The sequence below is a fragment of the Myotis nattereri genome (genome assembly GCF_964212035.1).
Source record: "Myotis nattereri genome assembly, chromosome: 1".
NCBI classification, from domain to species: Eukaryota; Metazoa; Chordata; class Mammalia; order Chiroptera; family Vespertilionidae; genus Myotis; species Myotis nattereri.
In genome coordinates, this window is record NC_138075.1 from 133,634,629 (window position 1) to 133,650,330 (window position 15,702).

A 15,702-nucleotide genomic window follows, 5' to 3' on the forward strand; every position below is an offset into this window, starting at 1 on the left:
AAGTTCCTCACTACACTTTTCTCACACTCTGCAGAATGTAACCCCCTAGGTCAGTGGTCGGCAAATTCATTAGTCAACAGAGCCAAATATCAACAGTACAACAATTGAAATTTCTTTTGAGAGCCAAATTTTTTAAACTTAAACTATATAGGTAGGTGCATTGTTATTAACTTAATTAGGGTACTCCTAAGCTGGCCTTTGCTAAAAAAGTCCTCAATCTGAGGGGTCGACCTCAGCGAACGTACCCCCACTTCTTCTAATGCCACTTCTTCAAAATAGACTCGCCCAGGCCGAAAACCGACTTCTGCGCATGGGCCACAAAGTTTCAATCGCACTGTACGTGTGCGCCCGCACGTGGTATTTTGTGGAAGAGCCACACTCAAGGGGCCAAAGAGTCGCATGTGGCTCACGAGCTGTGGTTTGCCGACCACTGCCCTAGTGCATTTAGCTGCCAGAGGGAATGGGAAATAGCACAGTCTTTTATTGCAGGTATCAGTATCCCCAGCTAAAAACAAAGGTTGCATGAAACGGAGGTATGGACAACTAGGAATCTCAGCTTCAGATAAGCCGTCTGCTTTGAATGTGTCCATTCAGATGTGTGGGTTTGTTTGTTTGTTTAGTCCATATTTCCTATTTTATTTTTTTTAAAAAAATATTTATTGTTGAAAGTATTACAGATGTTCCCTTTTCCCCCCATTGACCTCTTCTAGCTCCACCACCCCTCACCCCAGGCCTTTACCATACTACTGTCTGTGTACATGGGGTATGCATATACGTGTACAAGTTCTATGGTTGATCTCTTCCCACCCACCCACACACCCTCCCCTGCCTTCCCTCTCTGATTCTACAGTTTGTTCTATACTTCAGTGTCTCTGGATCTATTTTGTTCGTTAGATGTGTTTCTTGATAAAGCAAGTCTCAGTTTACAGTTCCATGTCGTGTGGTGTGTGTGTGTGTGTGTGTGTGTGTGTGTGTGTGTGTGTGTGTCTATACCTCCTATAACAAAGTTAGGATTGTTTGGGAAAACAAAGCATGAGAGGCCAAAGGCTTTGCTTATAAATGGGACATTTCTATCAAAGGGTAAGTTGGGCCCTAAGAGAACAAAGATAGAGTATGATGGATATTTTTCATTATTAGTCACCTGCCCACCCTCTCATCTTTCAATTCTACTTTCAAACTGTACTGAATTTCTTCACCTTCCATCTTTGTATTTCCTGTTCTTTTTGCCTAGAATGTTTTTCTCCTGATAAATGTCCTCCCATAGTATTTTGCACTTATATTCATATACTTTACCTATGTCTTGTCTGCTCTGCTGTATGTTCTGTAAGTACAGAAGCCATTCCTTATTCAATCCTATTATCCCTATTGCTCTGGATTATACAGGGGAGCACACATACACACACACACATACACACACACACACACACGAAGCCATGGATAAGTAACATTTGTGCTATTCATAGCTATTTGGGAGCTCAACGCTACTTCTAGTTAAAACATTATTGTACTATCATAGCGAGCAAGCAAAAGAATGTAAATCTGTTTCTCAGACCAAAACCCAGTTTTAACCTGTGAGGCACAGCTCTTTGAAGTACATCAGACAGGCAGCTGTGTTGAATTGAAAATGAGCCTTCAAGCTGGGCTTTCAAAGATGTGTGGTTACGTCCTGCCACTTGTCAGCTGTTCAGGCTCGGTGAAGTCAGTTTCTGCTCGTTGTTCTCCCAAACCCACTGTTTCTTCCTAAGGCACATTGCTGCGCTATATTTCTCAGCATGTCTTGCAGGTTTTTCATGTGACAGAGTTCTATCCAATAAAATGTAAGTGGGAGAGATGTATGCCTCCTCCAAGCTTGGCCAATAACAACTCACAAGCTCCGCCGCCTACTACATTTCCCCCATCATCCTTCTCTCTCTTCTGACAAATGCCGATAAGAACACATGGTGACATTGGGAGCCACATTGTGGAGATGATAGTCACTTGAGACTTGGTTTCCAAATGTCAGCATGAATCAGAGTCCCTTCTGCTGGTGAATGACTCCAGCGTCGAAGGAATACATTTCCTGTTCTCTGATCCACTAAATACTTAGGGTTTACTTGTTACAGCATTTGGGCTTATACTAACTAATAGAGGGAATAGTAATATCTATTTTATAGATGAGACAATGTATATAAATCCTTAGCATAAAGCCCGGCACCTTGTATGTAAACAAAAGTACCAGTTGTTATAGTTCTAATAGGGTTTGGATGAGAAATAACATGTGAATGTCTTTAAAAAGTAAAAAGTGCTCTACAGTACCATATATTTCAGAGCTCTGACTCCTGGGTAGTTACAAGAACTCATGAAATCTTATTTCTATGAAGCCTTTTCTTTGGAAGTGAAATTAAGCATTCCCTGACCACTTGCACATTTCACTTGTAATCTTTACTACACACATGCACACACAAAACCCTCTTATGAGGTATTTGCTTGCATCTTTATATGCTTTTAAATAGCAATTTGTAATTTAGGTCATTCATTTTATAGAGTAAGTTTACAAAAGACAAATGTGTAACTTGGTGGAATGCTACCAAGTTAGGCCAGTGGCCAATACAGGTATAACCTTATGAAAATGCTAGCAATAATGGCAGAGATCCAGAACTGCAAATGAGATGAAATATGATTTACTAAGTAAAATGAGAAAATCACACATGGTGTAAATCTGTTCCTAAAGAGCTCTTACTCCAAGGTTGGAAACATAGTCACAAATCCACAAGCAGGAGAGGAGTAATTATAATCACTGTTTCTTCCACTTACAGGGAACCCAAAAGAACCTAACTCTTAAACCTCTGGCTTCCTTGGCCAGTGTTTCTTACCAGTCCCTGTTCGCATTTCAAAGCATTAGTAATGCCCAGAATATGTCTGTCCATTACGACTAATGAGCACACTGAAGTTCACAGACAGCTTGAACAAATTAGTCATCTGCATTCGAATGCCTCTGCTGAGGATTGTAGGTCCATTATTGCATTGCTGGAGTACATCTGCATAACTTTTAATGTTGAAAAGAATTAGGCTTTACTTGTCAAAGTTTAGCTGCCGTCTGCGGCTTTTAGAAACTGCACAAGTCAAGGGATGCTAATAAAAACCACAAACAAACAACAACAGAAAAAACTGACCATGATAGAAGGCACCCATGATAAGTTTCTCAAGCCTTTTGCCTTCTGTGTTTCTTCTGACATTGTTGCCTGTTTCAGGTGGGGGTAACATAATGTTAGCGTTTATTTGAAACCTTTTACAAGGCAGCCTGGAGTCTGAACGGGTACGTTATAATGTGTTAGTGTTCGATATGTGCTAATTGAATTAACACAGGTTATAAAGAAAGAATTAATATAATGCTCCCATGGGAATAAGAATTAGGTAAATGTCTTTGTAAGTTAGAACCCGCAAAGCTGTATGCTATATTTTAAGACACATGAAGACAGCTCAAGCTCATTCATTTATTCATTCATCCATGCCACAAGTGTTTTCATCCTCCATGGTATCTAAATGTCAGATACCATGCTCAGTGCCGGGGGTACTAAGATGAATAAGACACAACCACCATCCCCAAGGAATTCTGTCCTGTGGCAGAAACTAAAACAAAGAGTTCAGTATCATAAATTACATGAAAATGAATATAAAATAATCACCTTCGAACACTTAATTCAGACTTTACTTTTCCTTTGTCTATATGTGCAAGCATTATTAAAAATTATTTTCAAAGTTGTTTTGCTATTTTGTGGTATCTTTTAAAGTCTGGTGAAAGATAAAATTTTATTTCCTTTATAAATGGTCATAATTGAAAGTGAATGCACAGATACTTAAGTATACTATAATAAATCACACTGATGTCATGGGAAAACACTAAGTTTTATGGTGCTTTCTAAAACCATGCTAGAATTTGTTCTTCTCCATGTTTGTATTAATTAATCCACTCACCAAGTTTGCATTCATTGGCTTCCAAGTGCTTACTTACTAGACAGTAAACTCCAAGTTTCTTGGTCTTTGTTGTCTGTGCTCCTCCAGTGGCACACAATGGAAGCTTGACATATGCTTTATTGAATGAATATTGAAAGAACTCAGGGCAACATGTCAGGTTCTGAATGTGTCCTGCTGAATGAGCGTGCCTCCGGACCCACACAGAGTTCATCTAAAACTGGAGGTAATGTTATCCCTCCGGTTTAAACACTCTCTCAAGAAAACTGAACAATTTCATCAAACGAACAGACCTAGAAGAGTAATATCATCAGCAGATCATGGAGCTAAAATAGACGATAGCTCCAAAACTTTAAACACAATTCTTTACCACTTTCATAATACAAACATGCATATATATATATACTAGTATATATATGTATATACATATATATATATATACATATATATATATATATATACACATACACATATATAAAAGCACTGCTGATTGTGATAAATGGTTGTTTTTTTAAAACAAATCTTAGCCAGGGTTTTGGGGGAGCTCCCAACCACGGCCTGCAAAGCAGTGTGCCTCCCCCTTTCAGGCTGGCCCCTATTCACATTCTGACCAACAGTCTCCGGGATTCCCAGTCTCTTGCTTTTCAAAATGTTACTCTATTGACTCATATTATTGCTCATATTATTATAAACCAATTGTCAGTGCTTCTATTTATCATTCAGTAAAATTTAAATGAAAATGACAATTTTAACACCAAAGATGAGGAACTCAATGACACTTGGGACATGCCTAAATCTTTACCCAGACCGAGACCCATTCTTTAATCCTGACTCAAATCAGGGTATGATAGAGATAGGTTTAAAATATCTATGTTTATTTTGAGAAGAACCAGTACTGTACACTATAATACTTTAATATGCCACAGCAACATGTAAAGGATAGTGGAAGACTATTGTAGCAAATTTCTATGTGTCCATTTCATATACAACATTGTACTGTTACAAAACAATGCTGACGCCTAGAACACTTGTTCTACAGAGAGCCTCACTGTAATAAAAGCTGTTACGATAAGAGGCATCCTTTAAGAAAAAAAATTAGAAAAATCTGAATGGAATGCTGGAAATGAAACTTTCTTGCCTTGGCCACTACTTTCTTATCTAGAGCTCGGGATCTTAAGGCAGTGCTGATTTTGTCCAAACTGTGATACTAAGACTTCTCAACTCTACAGAAAAAGTGCAGTTCTGGAAGCCAGTGGTGCAATTCTGCAAAGATGAAAAGGAGCGAGAGTGATCATGGAAAAGCTTGGGGCTGGGGTTTGCAAGTGGTGGACGTGGACCTCCTAGCCCAGGCCAGCTGCAGCTTGCAGGGGGCCCGCGAGCCTCAGGTCAGCAGCGCCGGGCTTCTCCTGCCTCGTGGTACCGCCACCCGCAAGCACCTTCCACTGCTGGCCGGCGATGTCCTTTGTGAACACCGGACTCCGGGCCGCCCGAGGCCTTCACGGCTCTCTGACATTCGCTTTAGGAACAGAGCCTCCGGGTCTGTGCGGGGACCTGTTTCCTCCCGCAGGTTCGTGGGGTCCCCGGGAGGCGGTTTGGGAGCCCAGGGAGGGGAGCCCGGACGTCCGAGGAAGGCGGCTCCCGGGTGCCAGGCCTCGCTTTCGTGGCTTTGAAAACTTTCCAGCGCGCGTGCCATGGCGACGCGCAGCGGCCGAGCCGGACCCACGCGGCCGCGCCTCCCGCGGGGAACTTTCAGCCTCTCGCCGCCGTGTCACTCTCGCTTTCCGACGCGCCTCCCCCTGGGCCGCTCTCCGCCCGCCCGCGCCCTCCCTCTTGGCGAGGACGGTCCCCGCGCCGCCGCTCTGGGCGCGCTCAGCCCGGCCCGGCCGATGGCGGAGGCGCCCCTCTCCGCCGCCACCTCCCGGCTCCCCCGCGCGTCGCTCTTCCCGATGGCCCAGCCCCGTCCCGCGCGCTGACGGCCGGCGGGCGAGGAGCGCGGCGCCAGCCCCGGGCGGCTGGGAGCGGGGCGGGGAGGGAGGGAGGAGGGGACCCGCCGCGAGCGGCCGGAGGAGGCTGCCGGAGCCGACTTTTCGCCAATGGTCCAGCGCGACATGTCCAAGTCGCCTCCCTCGGCGGCGGCGGCGGTGGCGCAGGAGCTGCGGATGGACGTGCTGGAGAGCGCGGCGCCCGCGGGGGCGCTCGGAGCGGCGGCGGCACAGGTAGCGACAGCGCCGCGCCTTCGCCTTCGCCTTCGCCTTCCTTTGTGAGCCGCCGGGCGCGGAGCTCCGACCGTCCGCGCCTCCTCCCCCGGGAGCCCTCGCCGCGCCGCTCCCTCCTGCCTGGGTCCCCGCCGCCCCCTCCTCCTTCCTCCCTCGCGCTGTGCCACCCGCTCTCCTTTCCTGGCGCCGGTGACCCTACCCCCTGTTCGCCTGGCCCCGGCTCTTCCCCGGCTTCCATTTTTTCCTTTGCTGACGAAAAACCAGTGGGAAGGGGCGGGGGGGACCTCCCGGTCTCCCCAGGCAGCCCCCGGGCCGCTCAGGTCTGCCCTCCTCGCCCCTTCCCGGGAGAGGCACATGGGGGAGACATGAACCAGGCGAGCGGACTGGACCTGCTCAAGATCGTGAGTCCGGGTGGGCGGGAGGGGCCCGGCTTCCCGAGGCTCCGGTCCCACGCCGGCCCTTCGGGACGAGCTCTGCGCTGGGAGGGAGCGGGGCGGGTGGCGCGGTGGGAGCGGGCCCCGGACTCCCGGGCGCCCCGCCGCCCTCCTCACCTGGGCGCTGTGCTGCCTGACAGCTCGGCTCCCCTCACCGCCTGTGCCCGGGTTTGCCCAGACCCCTTGTTCCTTTCCTTTAAGAAGAGACCGAGCTGGGGTCGTGAAAGTTTTTATGTGTCCCCCCCCCCCACGCCCCGAAATGTTAGCTATGTTAGAGAGTTTCAGGACCACCTTTTTCTCCGATGAGCATTCGTGGTTTCTGGGAAAATTCCGGTGTGCTGCTGCTGTTGTGAAATAGGAGATGTCAGTTGTAGGTGTTGGGTACCCAGAAGGTGGCTTTTACGTAAGGCTTGGCAGGTACGGTGTGGATTACAGACACCTCCAGATCTCAGCGGTGAGGAGTCTCTCAACTTCTATCCCAGCAGGGAAATGACTTAAGACTCCTAACTGCGGGCCGCTGGGCCGGTGATGCGAGGGCTGTTTGGCTGTCCAGAGTGGGCACGTGTAACTAACCACCTGCATGAACATCTAGCCTCAGCCAGAGGACCGGGATTCTTTGTTCCAGACTCCTGGTTTTATCCTGTCACTTACAGGTCAGATGAGAGTGAGAAATGTTCTCAGAGCCCTGCAGGACAGATTCCAGGAGGAAGGTCTTGAATATTGATAGAGAAAAAGAACTGTCAGACCTTCTTTTCTCTTTGATCTCCCTTCAAGGATTTTTTTTTTTAAGTTTTTATTCTCCCGATAAAAATAGAGTTCCTGAATTTCTGAAGATCAAAGTTAGGGCTGATAGAAAGCGTGCCTGCATTCAGATAAGAGATACTCATTTATGTAGAGATTTATCTAGCTAAACAGGTAGTTTAAAAAGTAAGTCAACAAATATTTCTTGTATAGCTGCAATGTGGAAATAATTCAGATGCAAATTTCTGCCTTCAAAATAAGTGACATTCTAGTAGCTTCAAGTATGACAGATGTGTGGCGAGTATGGCATGGGACTATAAGTGAAGCCTGCATCTTCTGTGGTTGCCCAGCACTAAAGATCGCAAATACTCCACTTGGAATAACCGATAAGGACGTCATAGAAGAGGTGGCCTTTGAGAAGAGACTTCACGGGCGGGTTAGATTTCAACAGGAATTTTCAGAGAGAAGGTAGGGAACTAACTATATAGGAAGCAAAGTCGCAGAACTTAGAAGCCTTAAAGCAGACATTTATAATCCCTAGTTTGAAAAGAGTGTGGAAAGTTACAGATAGGGCAAACTTAGGCATAAGACTGACAAGGCAATTGGAGCCCACATTTTAGAGGCTTTGAAACCTGCAGTGTATTAAATAATAAAGAGCCATGGGTGGGACTCAGGGACGGAGCTGTGTAATAGCTCATTCCAAAGAGTCACCTGGGAAGGTTCTAGAAGATAATTTTGAGTCTGAGGAGTCCAGAGGTGGGGCTACCCGTAGGGAGATTGATAGGACAGTTTGGACAAGAAGTACTAGGCTAAACTAAAGAAAGGAAAGGATAATGGAAATGACAGATCTATGCACGAGACATTGCAAAGACTCAATCCACAGTAACTGGCAAGCAATTGCATAGATACGTGAGAGGGAGGAGAAAGGGAGGAATGGATATTATATGCAGGTAAGAGGTATAAATATTCAGCGTCACCAGCATCCATCTCCTTGCTTTCTCTACCTTGCAAAAATGAAAGCAGTTTTCCTGGAATTGTGTCCATAGCACATCCATTATCTGAGGGAAACACTGCCTTTGTTTATTTTCTATCTAATAAATCATGGCATCATAGGGCTGTGAGGAGTTGGCAAAGGCATCTCTTCCATCTCTCTAGACAGGCCAGCAGTAAGGGAGGGAGGAAAAGAGCTGTCTCAGAAGCAACCCCCTTTTCGTGATACCAAGTAATTGTAATTCTACTCAGAAAGGGAATTTTCTTTACCAATGGCACTTCGAAGCCATCGTTGTTTTTAAGAATCCTTTCTATTTCACCTCTAGGTTATATTGCAAGTTCTGTATGAGCAAAGCAAGATATGTAGAGCCACACATTCTGCTCTTATTCTATTTTTATGGCAGTAATCCTCCTTGGGGAGTGGGCAGCTCCATACTGCCCAACCCCCCTCCCTCCAGCACAAACAAAACGGATAGGTGGAGTGGCAGTCTAACTGCAAGTCCTTGAAGGTTCTGATGTAAGCAAATGCCATCGCTTTTTAGGTAACTTGTTGCCGTTTCACTGCATACTTGGCTGCAGTCGACTTTTAAAGTCAAGGTGCTAATTTAGGACTCCCCCTCCCAAGCCCCAAATCTGTGCTGTCCACTACAGTAGCCCCTGGCCACATGTGATTTCCTAGCACTTGAACTGTGGCTCCTCAGAACTGAGAAGTGCCATACATGGAAAATACACACTGGACTTTAGAGATTTAATATAAAATAAGGACCATTCAACATCTTGTTAATGATTTTTATATTGATTACACGTTGCAATGATAATATTTTGAATGAAATAAAATACATTATTACAACTAATTTCACCTGTTGCCATATACCTTTTTAATGTGGCTGCTAGAACATTGCAAGTACCCATGTGGCATATATTATATTTCTGTTGGATGGCTTGTGTTATATTTCTATTGGACAGCATTATTCTAAAGAATGATAATTCTCCGGGGAGTTGAATAAATCATGTAAGCAGGCTGGGTGGACGGGCAGTTCCTGAAAGAGATTGAGAATGGAATGGCTATGGAGGAGGAAGTAGAGGAGAAACCAGAGTAGTAGCTCAGCGCATTAGGCCTCAAAGAGATTGTCGCTGGCACCTCCAGTCACACCTGAAAATGAACAGACAGTAACCAGAGGGCGTGTTTGTTTTGCTCCTAGCAACAGAACCCAGCTGGGTCCACCCCAGCGGAGTTGGCCAGATGCTTTTCAAGCATGTTGTAGTAATGCAGGCCGGTAATGGCAACATCCTGATTCAAGGAGCTGGAGCAGCCGCCATTCTCCTGGGGCTCTTGAACCGGGTCAATCCCGTTTTCCAGAAACATTCTGAGGTCTAACAGTCCTTTGCAGTCTCCAAATATAATGGCCATGGGGCCTGTGTTTTATGTTTTGCTAAAGCCTTCACTCCTAAGCCCAGCCGGTTTTCTCTTGAATGGCATTTTTGTTCTGCTGTTGCAAGGCCGAGACTTAGAAGCATGCCGATCAGACTTTCTGAGTGTGTTTTAAAATTTGAAATATAATATCTGACTATTTGGGTGATTGGAGGTTTAGTTGATTTTGTAGTTTCATGTTTTTCTTTTTATGTAAAGACTTAGTTTACCTGTTGCTGCATTTAATTCTTTTGAATTATACAGAATGTAGCCTTGGACCTTTCAAGAAAGACTGAGCAAAATACGTTAACCCTGTAGGGCGTGGTGGCACTCTTTAATTTGGTAACTGTGAGACATATCTATATCCTGCAAATAGTATACTTACTTTCACAATTACAGGGAGTTAAGATGAATGGTGATACCACTTCAGTCATAGAGTCTGCCTTAGAGTTCTTTCCAAGCCTGGCTGGAGGTAGATTGTGAGGAGGGCAAGATTGGGCCCTGGCCTGCTCCCACCCTCCCTGCCCCTGCGCCTCTCCTCTGGGCATTTCTCTGTTTCCTGATCTGGCCCCTCTTCCCTTTTCTACCTGCCAGGCCCTGAAAAGAGCTCTACTTATGCTGTCTCCTGATTCCTTTATGCTTTTGTGTAAACTGATCCATATAGAAAACAACTTGTGTTTCCCTCATTCTAGGGAGTTAAACTTCTCTCCTAGTAAAGGATCTAACAATGTCATTGATACTAAGCTATTGGTAAATGAGATTGCATGTCTGATTCCTCTATGGTTAGTTTTGGCTTTGTTTGCTATGGACCATAAGATGAGGAAAGTCGTCTGTTCAAAGGGATAACTATTAAAGAATGCTCACCGAGAGGGATAAAACCAATTTTGGGCCTCAGCATTATGCTCAGGTAGGAGAATTGTTACCATATCCATCAAACACAGAAGCGACATCCTTCTCAAAGCCGCCCCCAGGGGCTGCCAGGCCAACTTTTTGTGTATAGCTGTGCTGAAATCTCCACTGAATAGGCAACTTGTACCATTAACTACTGCTGTCTACCTTGGTCATACAGAAATTTGATTTCAATTGCTTGTAGAAATGTGAGCATTTAAGTGCTGATTTTGAGACTCCAGTTTGGTTTTAAAAGTATTTAGTATCAACAAAGACATTCATTAACATGATGAATGTTGGATATCTTTTTAAATACATCATTTATGTATAGGTGAAATTTTATTTTTATTTTTTTTAGTTTCTGAAATCTTAGCTTAGTTCAGTGGTTCTCAACCTTCCTAATGCCACGACCCTTTAATACAGTTCCTCATGTTGTGGTGACCCCCAACCATAAAATTATTTTCGTTGCTACTTCATAACTGTAATTTTGCTACTATTATGAATCGTAATGTAAATATCTGATATGCAGGATGTATTTAGGTGACTCCTGTGAAAGGGTTGTTCGACACCCCCAAAGGGGTCGCAACCCACAAGTTGGGAACTGCTGGCTTAGTTGATATTTTAGGAGAAGTAAAGAAATTTAAAGATACGGTTTTCTTTTTTGCTTTTTGCTATGGTGACAATTTATTTTTATTGAGCTGCATATAACAATGCAATGAATGAAACAAGCAATGAATGAAAATTACTGACTTTTTAGACTGTGTTCCAAGAAAGCCATAGGGGTCTGCATGTGTCGGGGAGAGAGAGTATTATGGGTTACACTCTGCACTCTGGCCAAACCCCTTTCTCTTTCCCATTTACTTCTTGAAACCTGGGTGATCTGATTGTTACCTGTATATCAGGTGTTCATATATTGATATTGCTAAAAAATACTAAAAAAAAACAAACAAAAACACCAAAAAACATTGGTCATAAAAGTAGCTGCACTTGAAATAGCACTTTAACTAAGAAAACTATACTTCTTTCCTGTCTTTTTCCATTTAGGGCAGATTTGGCCTTTACTTTAAAAATGTTTTCTTCAGATGCTCCATTCTAATCCTTATTTTCAAAGATTTAGAGAAACTAAAAACACAAATCATTTCAGTAAGATGGACCTAACTTTAAATATGCTTTGGATTAAAGAAAACTTCATTTTTTAATGGCAGTATAAATTTTCACTAAAATTTTTACAGCACATAAATATGGACCATCGAACCATGTCCATACCAGAAACATTCACTTGTATTCCAGATGATGCTTCAATTCTTTTTTCCAAATCCTGATATTATCATAAAAAATAACCAGTCACTGAGTAGTCACTCTACAGTTAAAAATAAAAAAGGAGGTATAGACCAGAAATTACTACTGAAATTAGTAAAAGAGCAAAATAGAGGTATAATTAAGCATATCTATTTATTTGGGCTTTTGATAAATGCGATCTATAATGAATAGGAATTTGCTAAAACACTGTTAGGGCATGAACAAGTTAATAATTTGAATAAATCATCTTTCATAAATGTAATTGAAGGATGCTATCTTTCTAAAAACTATCACTAGTTTGCAAACGATTCAGTATACCATGGCCTTTTTCTTTTAGTGTGCAAACTGTATATTCGTACAATTGAAATTTGTGATAATCCAATGTAAATACATTACATGGGTAGCTAAATACACCTGAAATAATGTTTATGAACAGTATTCCCAGGGGCCTAGAAAAATTAATGTGGTTTTTAAAAATGCACTTGATTTCTTGCAGAGAACTGCAGCCTCCCCTGTGACTGAATGTCTTAAATACGCTGTGGTCTCACAGCGCCTGTTGTGCAATTGTGAACAGCCACGAAAAGGCTTACACACCGAAGCAGCTGACGAGTAAAGTGTATTTATCATGAAAAGTCTGAAACATATGACCATAGAATTTCAAAGATGCTCTTTTCACCCAATTCAACATGGTACTGGAAGGCCACATGGTAGTGGAATGGGATTATATTTTATCTTAGCTCTCAAAGATAATTTATGCTCCTCGGGGAAAAACATAGTATATTTAACATATATTCATCCCCCCTCCACACTCCCAAAGACATATGTTAGGTTCAAAAATGCTTGCTAGGTCATATGTATTTTTTCAAAGGAATAATGTACATTTTTTAATTTTAAGGAAATTTTCATACTTTATTTTAACATTCTTAGGCCTTGGAAGACACTTCTGTCCAAACCTTTACATAATAATTGGAAAAGGAAGAACATTGTTGAAAGAATGTTATTTTTCAACAGTTTACTGAATAATGTTTACACAAGTAAGAAGAATAAGCTGCTAAGTGAGGAGAACCTTGTATAATACATTATGAAAGCCCAGCCTAGATGATCTTGCCTTTTATGAAGTTGAGAGTTAATTAAATGCCATGGAAACACATTTGTATTATATAAATCCCTTAGATACTTGGAAGAGAACAAATATATTTAAGAAAGATTTTTGCTTTAAGATTATACCACCCTCTCTCTGATTGCAAATGCATCTAAATTACTCATAACACAAATGTTTGTACTGTAATGGATTTCAGCTTGCCTAAGTGCTACGTATATTATGGTTCATATTTCCATTTTAATGAAAACCATATGAATATGTAAAATATAACAAAGCAGGATTTTCAAAACCAGAACGTGGTCATTTTGAAAAAGTAAATTTTGTAAATTCTGATAATCTAATGAGGTCTCTGTGAGCCTAAGCATTCGAACCATATTATATATTTTAGCCCAATTTTGCCCCACCCTTCCAGCCCTATTGTGGGTATTTTTTTTTAAATATATTATATGTTCCAGTATTATACTAAATGCTATAAAATATGTTATTTCATTTAATATTTAAAATAACTGTCAGGTAAATAATACTGTCCCCATTTTAAGGCAGAGAAGACTAATGCTTGGACAGGTTAGAAAATATATTCAAGGATCCCAACCTATGTGCAAGCGACTGTAAAGCTCAGTGGTGAGCTATTTTTCACTTATATCTTAATGTTCAGTATTCAACGTAACTTGATCTGTGATGAGCTATTTTTCACTTGTATTTTAATGTTCAGTATTCACAATAACTATCTGTGCCTAGAATTAAACGTAGATTGATGCATAGTTTATTCTTAGTGCTCTCAGTGTAAACTGTAGGTAGAGTAGTAAAAGCAAGTTCATTTGTATATGTCTGTGTTTGGCCCAATCTTGTTATTGAAACAGATTGTCCTACCTTTAATGTCCTGTTCTTATATACTTAATTTTTCATTACTATTATTTCATAAAATTTATTTTTCTTGCCTTTTCCAGAAAAATCACTAAGTAATTAAAAAGCAAAACTTTCACATCGCATTCAAACATTACAACCATGGGCCAGAACATTTTGTAAAGTATTTTAATTTCATGTGCTTCACTAGCACATATATAGCTATTTCAACATCTCTACAACCATAGAAGAGTATGAGGAACAACGCCATGCTTCATTCATGCTTCATGTAGACCTACATATATAAACTTAAGGGCAATCAGAATTCATATTGCAGAATGCTCTTCAGCCACCATATGCATTTCTTGCAAGTACCACTCCAATAAAAGAGTCCCTATGGAATTATCAATTAAAGCATGAAAAGAAGCAGAAAAATGGATGCTGGGCACTGCTCGCAGCAACATTGCATTATGCATGAATCTATTGCTTTCTTGATCTCTGAGAGTTTTGACAAGTTGCCTTTCCTCTCCCAGTTACTTCTGCTGCCCCAGGCCTTCCTGCACTTAATTACTTATTTTTAAAGGCTTCATCTTTAGTGGCTTTTGCCTCTTGACAGCCGATATGCTAACAGCATAAATTGTTTAATTCATCAGTTATTGTCCTTGTCTAAACAATTTTCTGCCCTATATATTCAGTGATTTGTGATTCCTCCAATAATAAATTTCCAATAATGTTCACATGGTGGCAAGTCATTATGTGTTTTGGTCTTTGGCATTTTCTAGATCTAGGCCTAGGTTCCTGTGAGAGGGTCTAACAGTAATCTCATTTTTCTCTTTTTTTTTAGTCATATGGAAAAGGAGCTAGAAGGAAAAACAGATTTAAAGGATCCGATGGGAGCACGTCATCTGACACTACCTCAAATAGTTTTGTTCGTCAGGTAAGGGAGCTTTTAAATTCATGGTTTGGAGAAGTATATTTAAATGAATTTTGTTTTCTTTAAGGCTGGCTTTATACTATTGTCAGACCAGCAAGAACACAGCTGTTCTGAGTTCTAAATATTCTTCTGAATCCTACTAACAACTATGTCAATTGTCAGGGCAGGTTCCGTCTCAAACCCTGCCTATTGCACTAACTGTCAGGTCTGAGCCCCTCTGCCAGGGGCTGGACCTTCTTGGATGCCGGGGCGTAGACAGAAAGGCCATGAAAAGTTGTGGGTGTATAAGAATGCGTCTTTACTGTGGAAGCCACTGGCCATTGCCATTAGACAAAACAGTTCCTTAAGCAGCCTATAAAACAGGCACCTGCACACCAGCTGATAACAAGTACATCTTTCCCATAAAAGCAGCAATATCTTCTGTATCCACAGTTATTATCTGAGCAGCCACACACTGCCCCTAGACTCACTGCCTCACATCGTAGCAGCAGCTGAGCTCTCCGCTCTTGCCTCTCTGGCCTCTCCCCTCTCTCCAGCCTTTCCTCCTTCCCATCGCAACAGCATTCTACACTGGCTGGTCAGTGACGTATTATACTACTTAGACAAAAGGGGCTTCGTGCCAATAGTTATATCAATCATTTTGGCTACAGCAAGGCACGCGTGTGCAGTATACTGTGAGATCGCTGTGACCTTGCACCTGCTTATGGTATCTTAACTTTGAACATTCTGATTAAGATTCCCATGTTCAGAGTGGCCTTGGCCACGCCAGCGTACTAGCAACAAGGCCTTGGCTTTTGGCATCTGGCATGGTTCCTGCAACTAGTATCCTTAAGATTTGTATGGTATTATTGTATTTACTTTTAGTTGAAGTGAAAAGTGTGCTGTTTTTGTCA

General features: G+C 42.3%; 1 protein-coding gene across 5 annotated transcripts in view; it reads left to right on the forward strand.

Annotated features, from left to right (window-relative positions):
* Positions 1–5,984: 5,984 nt before the first annotated feature.
* Positions 5,985–15,702, forward strand: part of CACNB2 (calcium voltage-gated channel auxiliary subunit beta 2) — a gene marked incomplete at its 5' end in the record, with an annotated part of 357,347 nt that continues 347,629 nt past the window's right edge. For 2 of the 5 annotated variants that reach the window (XM_081094966.1, XM_081094968.1), the window contains 2 exons: positions 5,985–6,167; positions 14,720–14,812. In XM_081094966.1, the coding sequence (XP_080951092.1) occupies positions 6,045–6,167; positions 14,720–14,812 (216 nt within the window). Of the gene's footprint in view, positions 6,168–6,520; positions 6,569–14,719; positions 14,813–15,702 lie in introns of those variants that run through there. The other 3 variants (XM_081094967.1, XM_081094971.1, XM_081094974.1) reach the window with 2 other exon arrangements.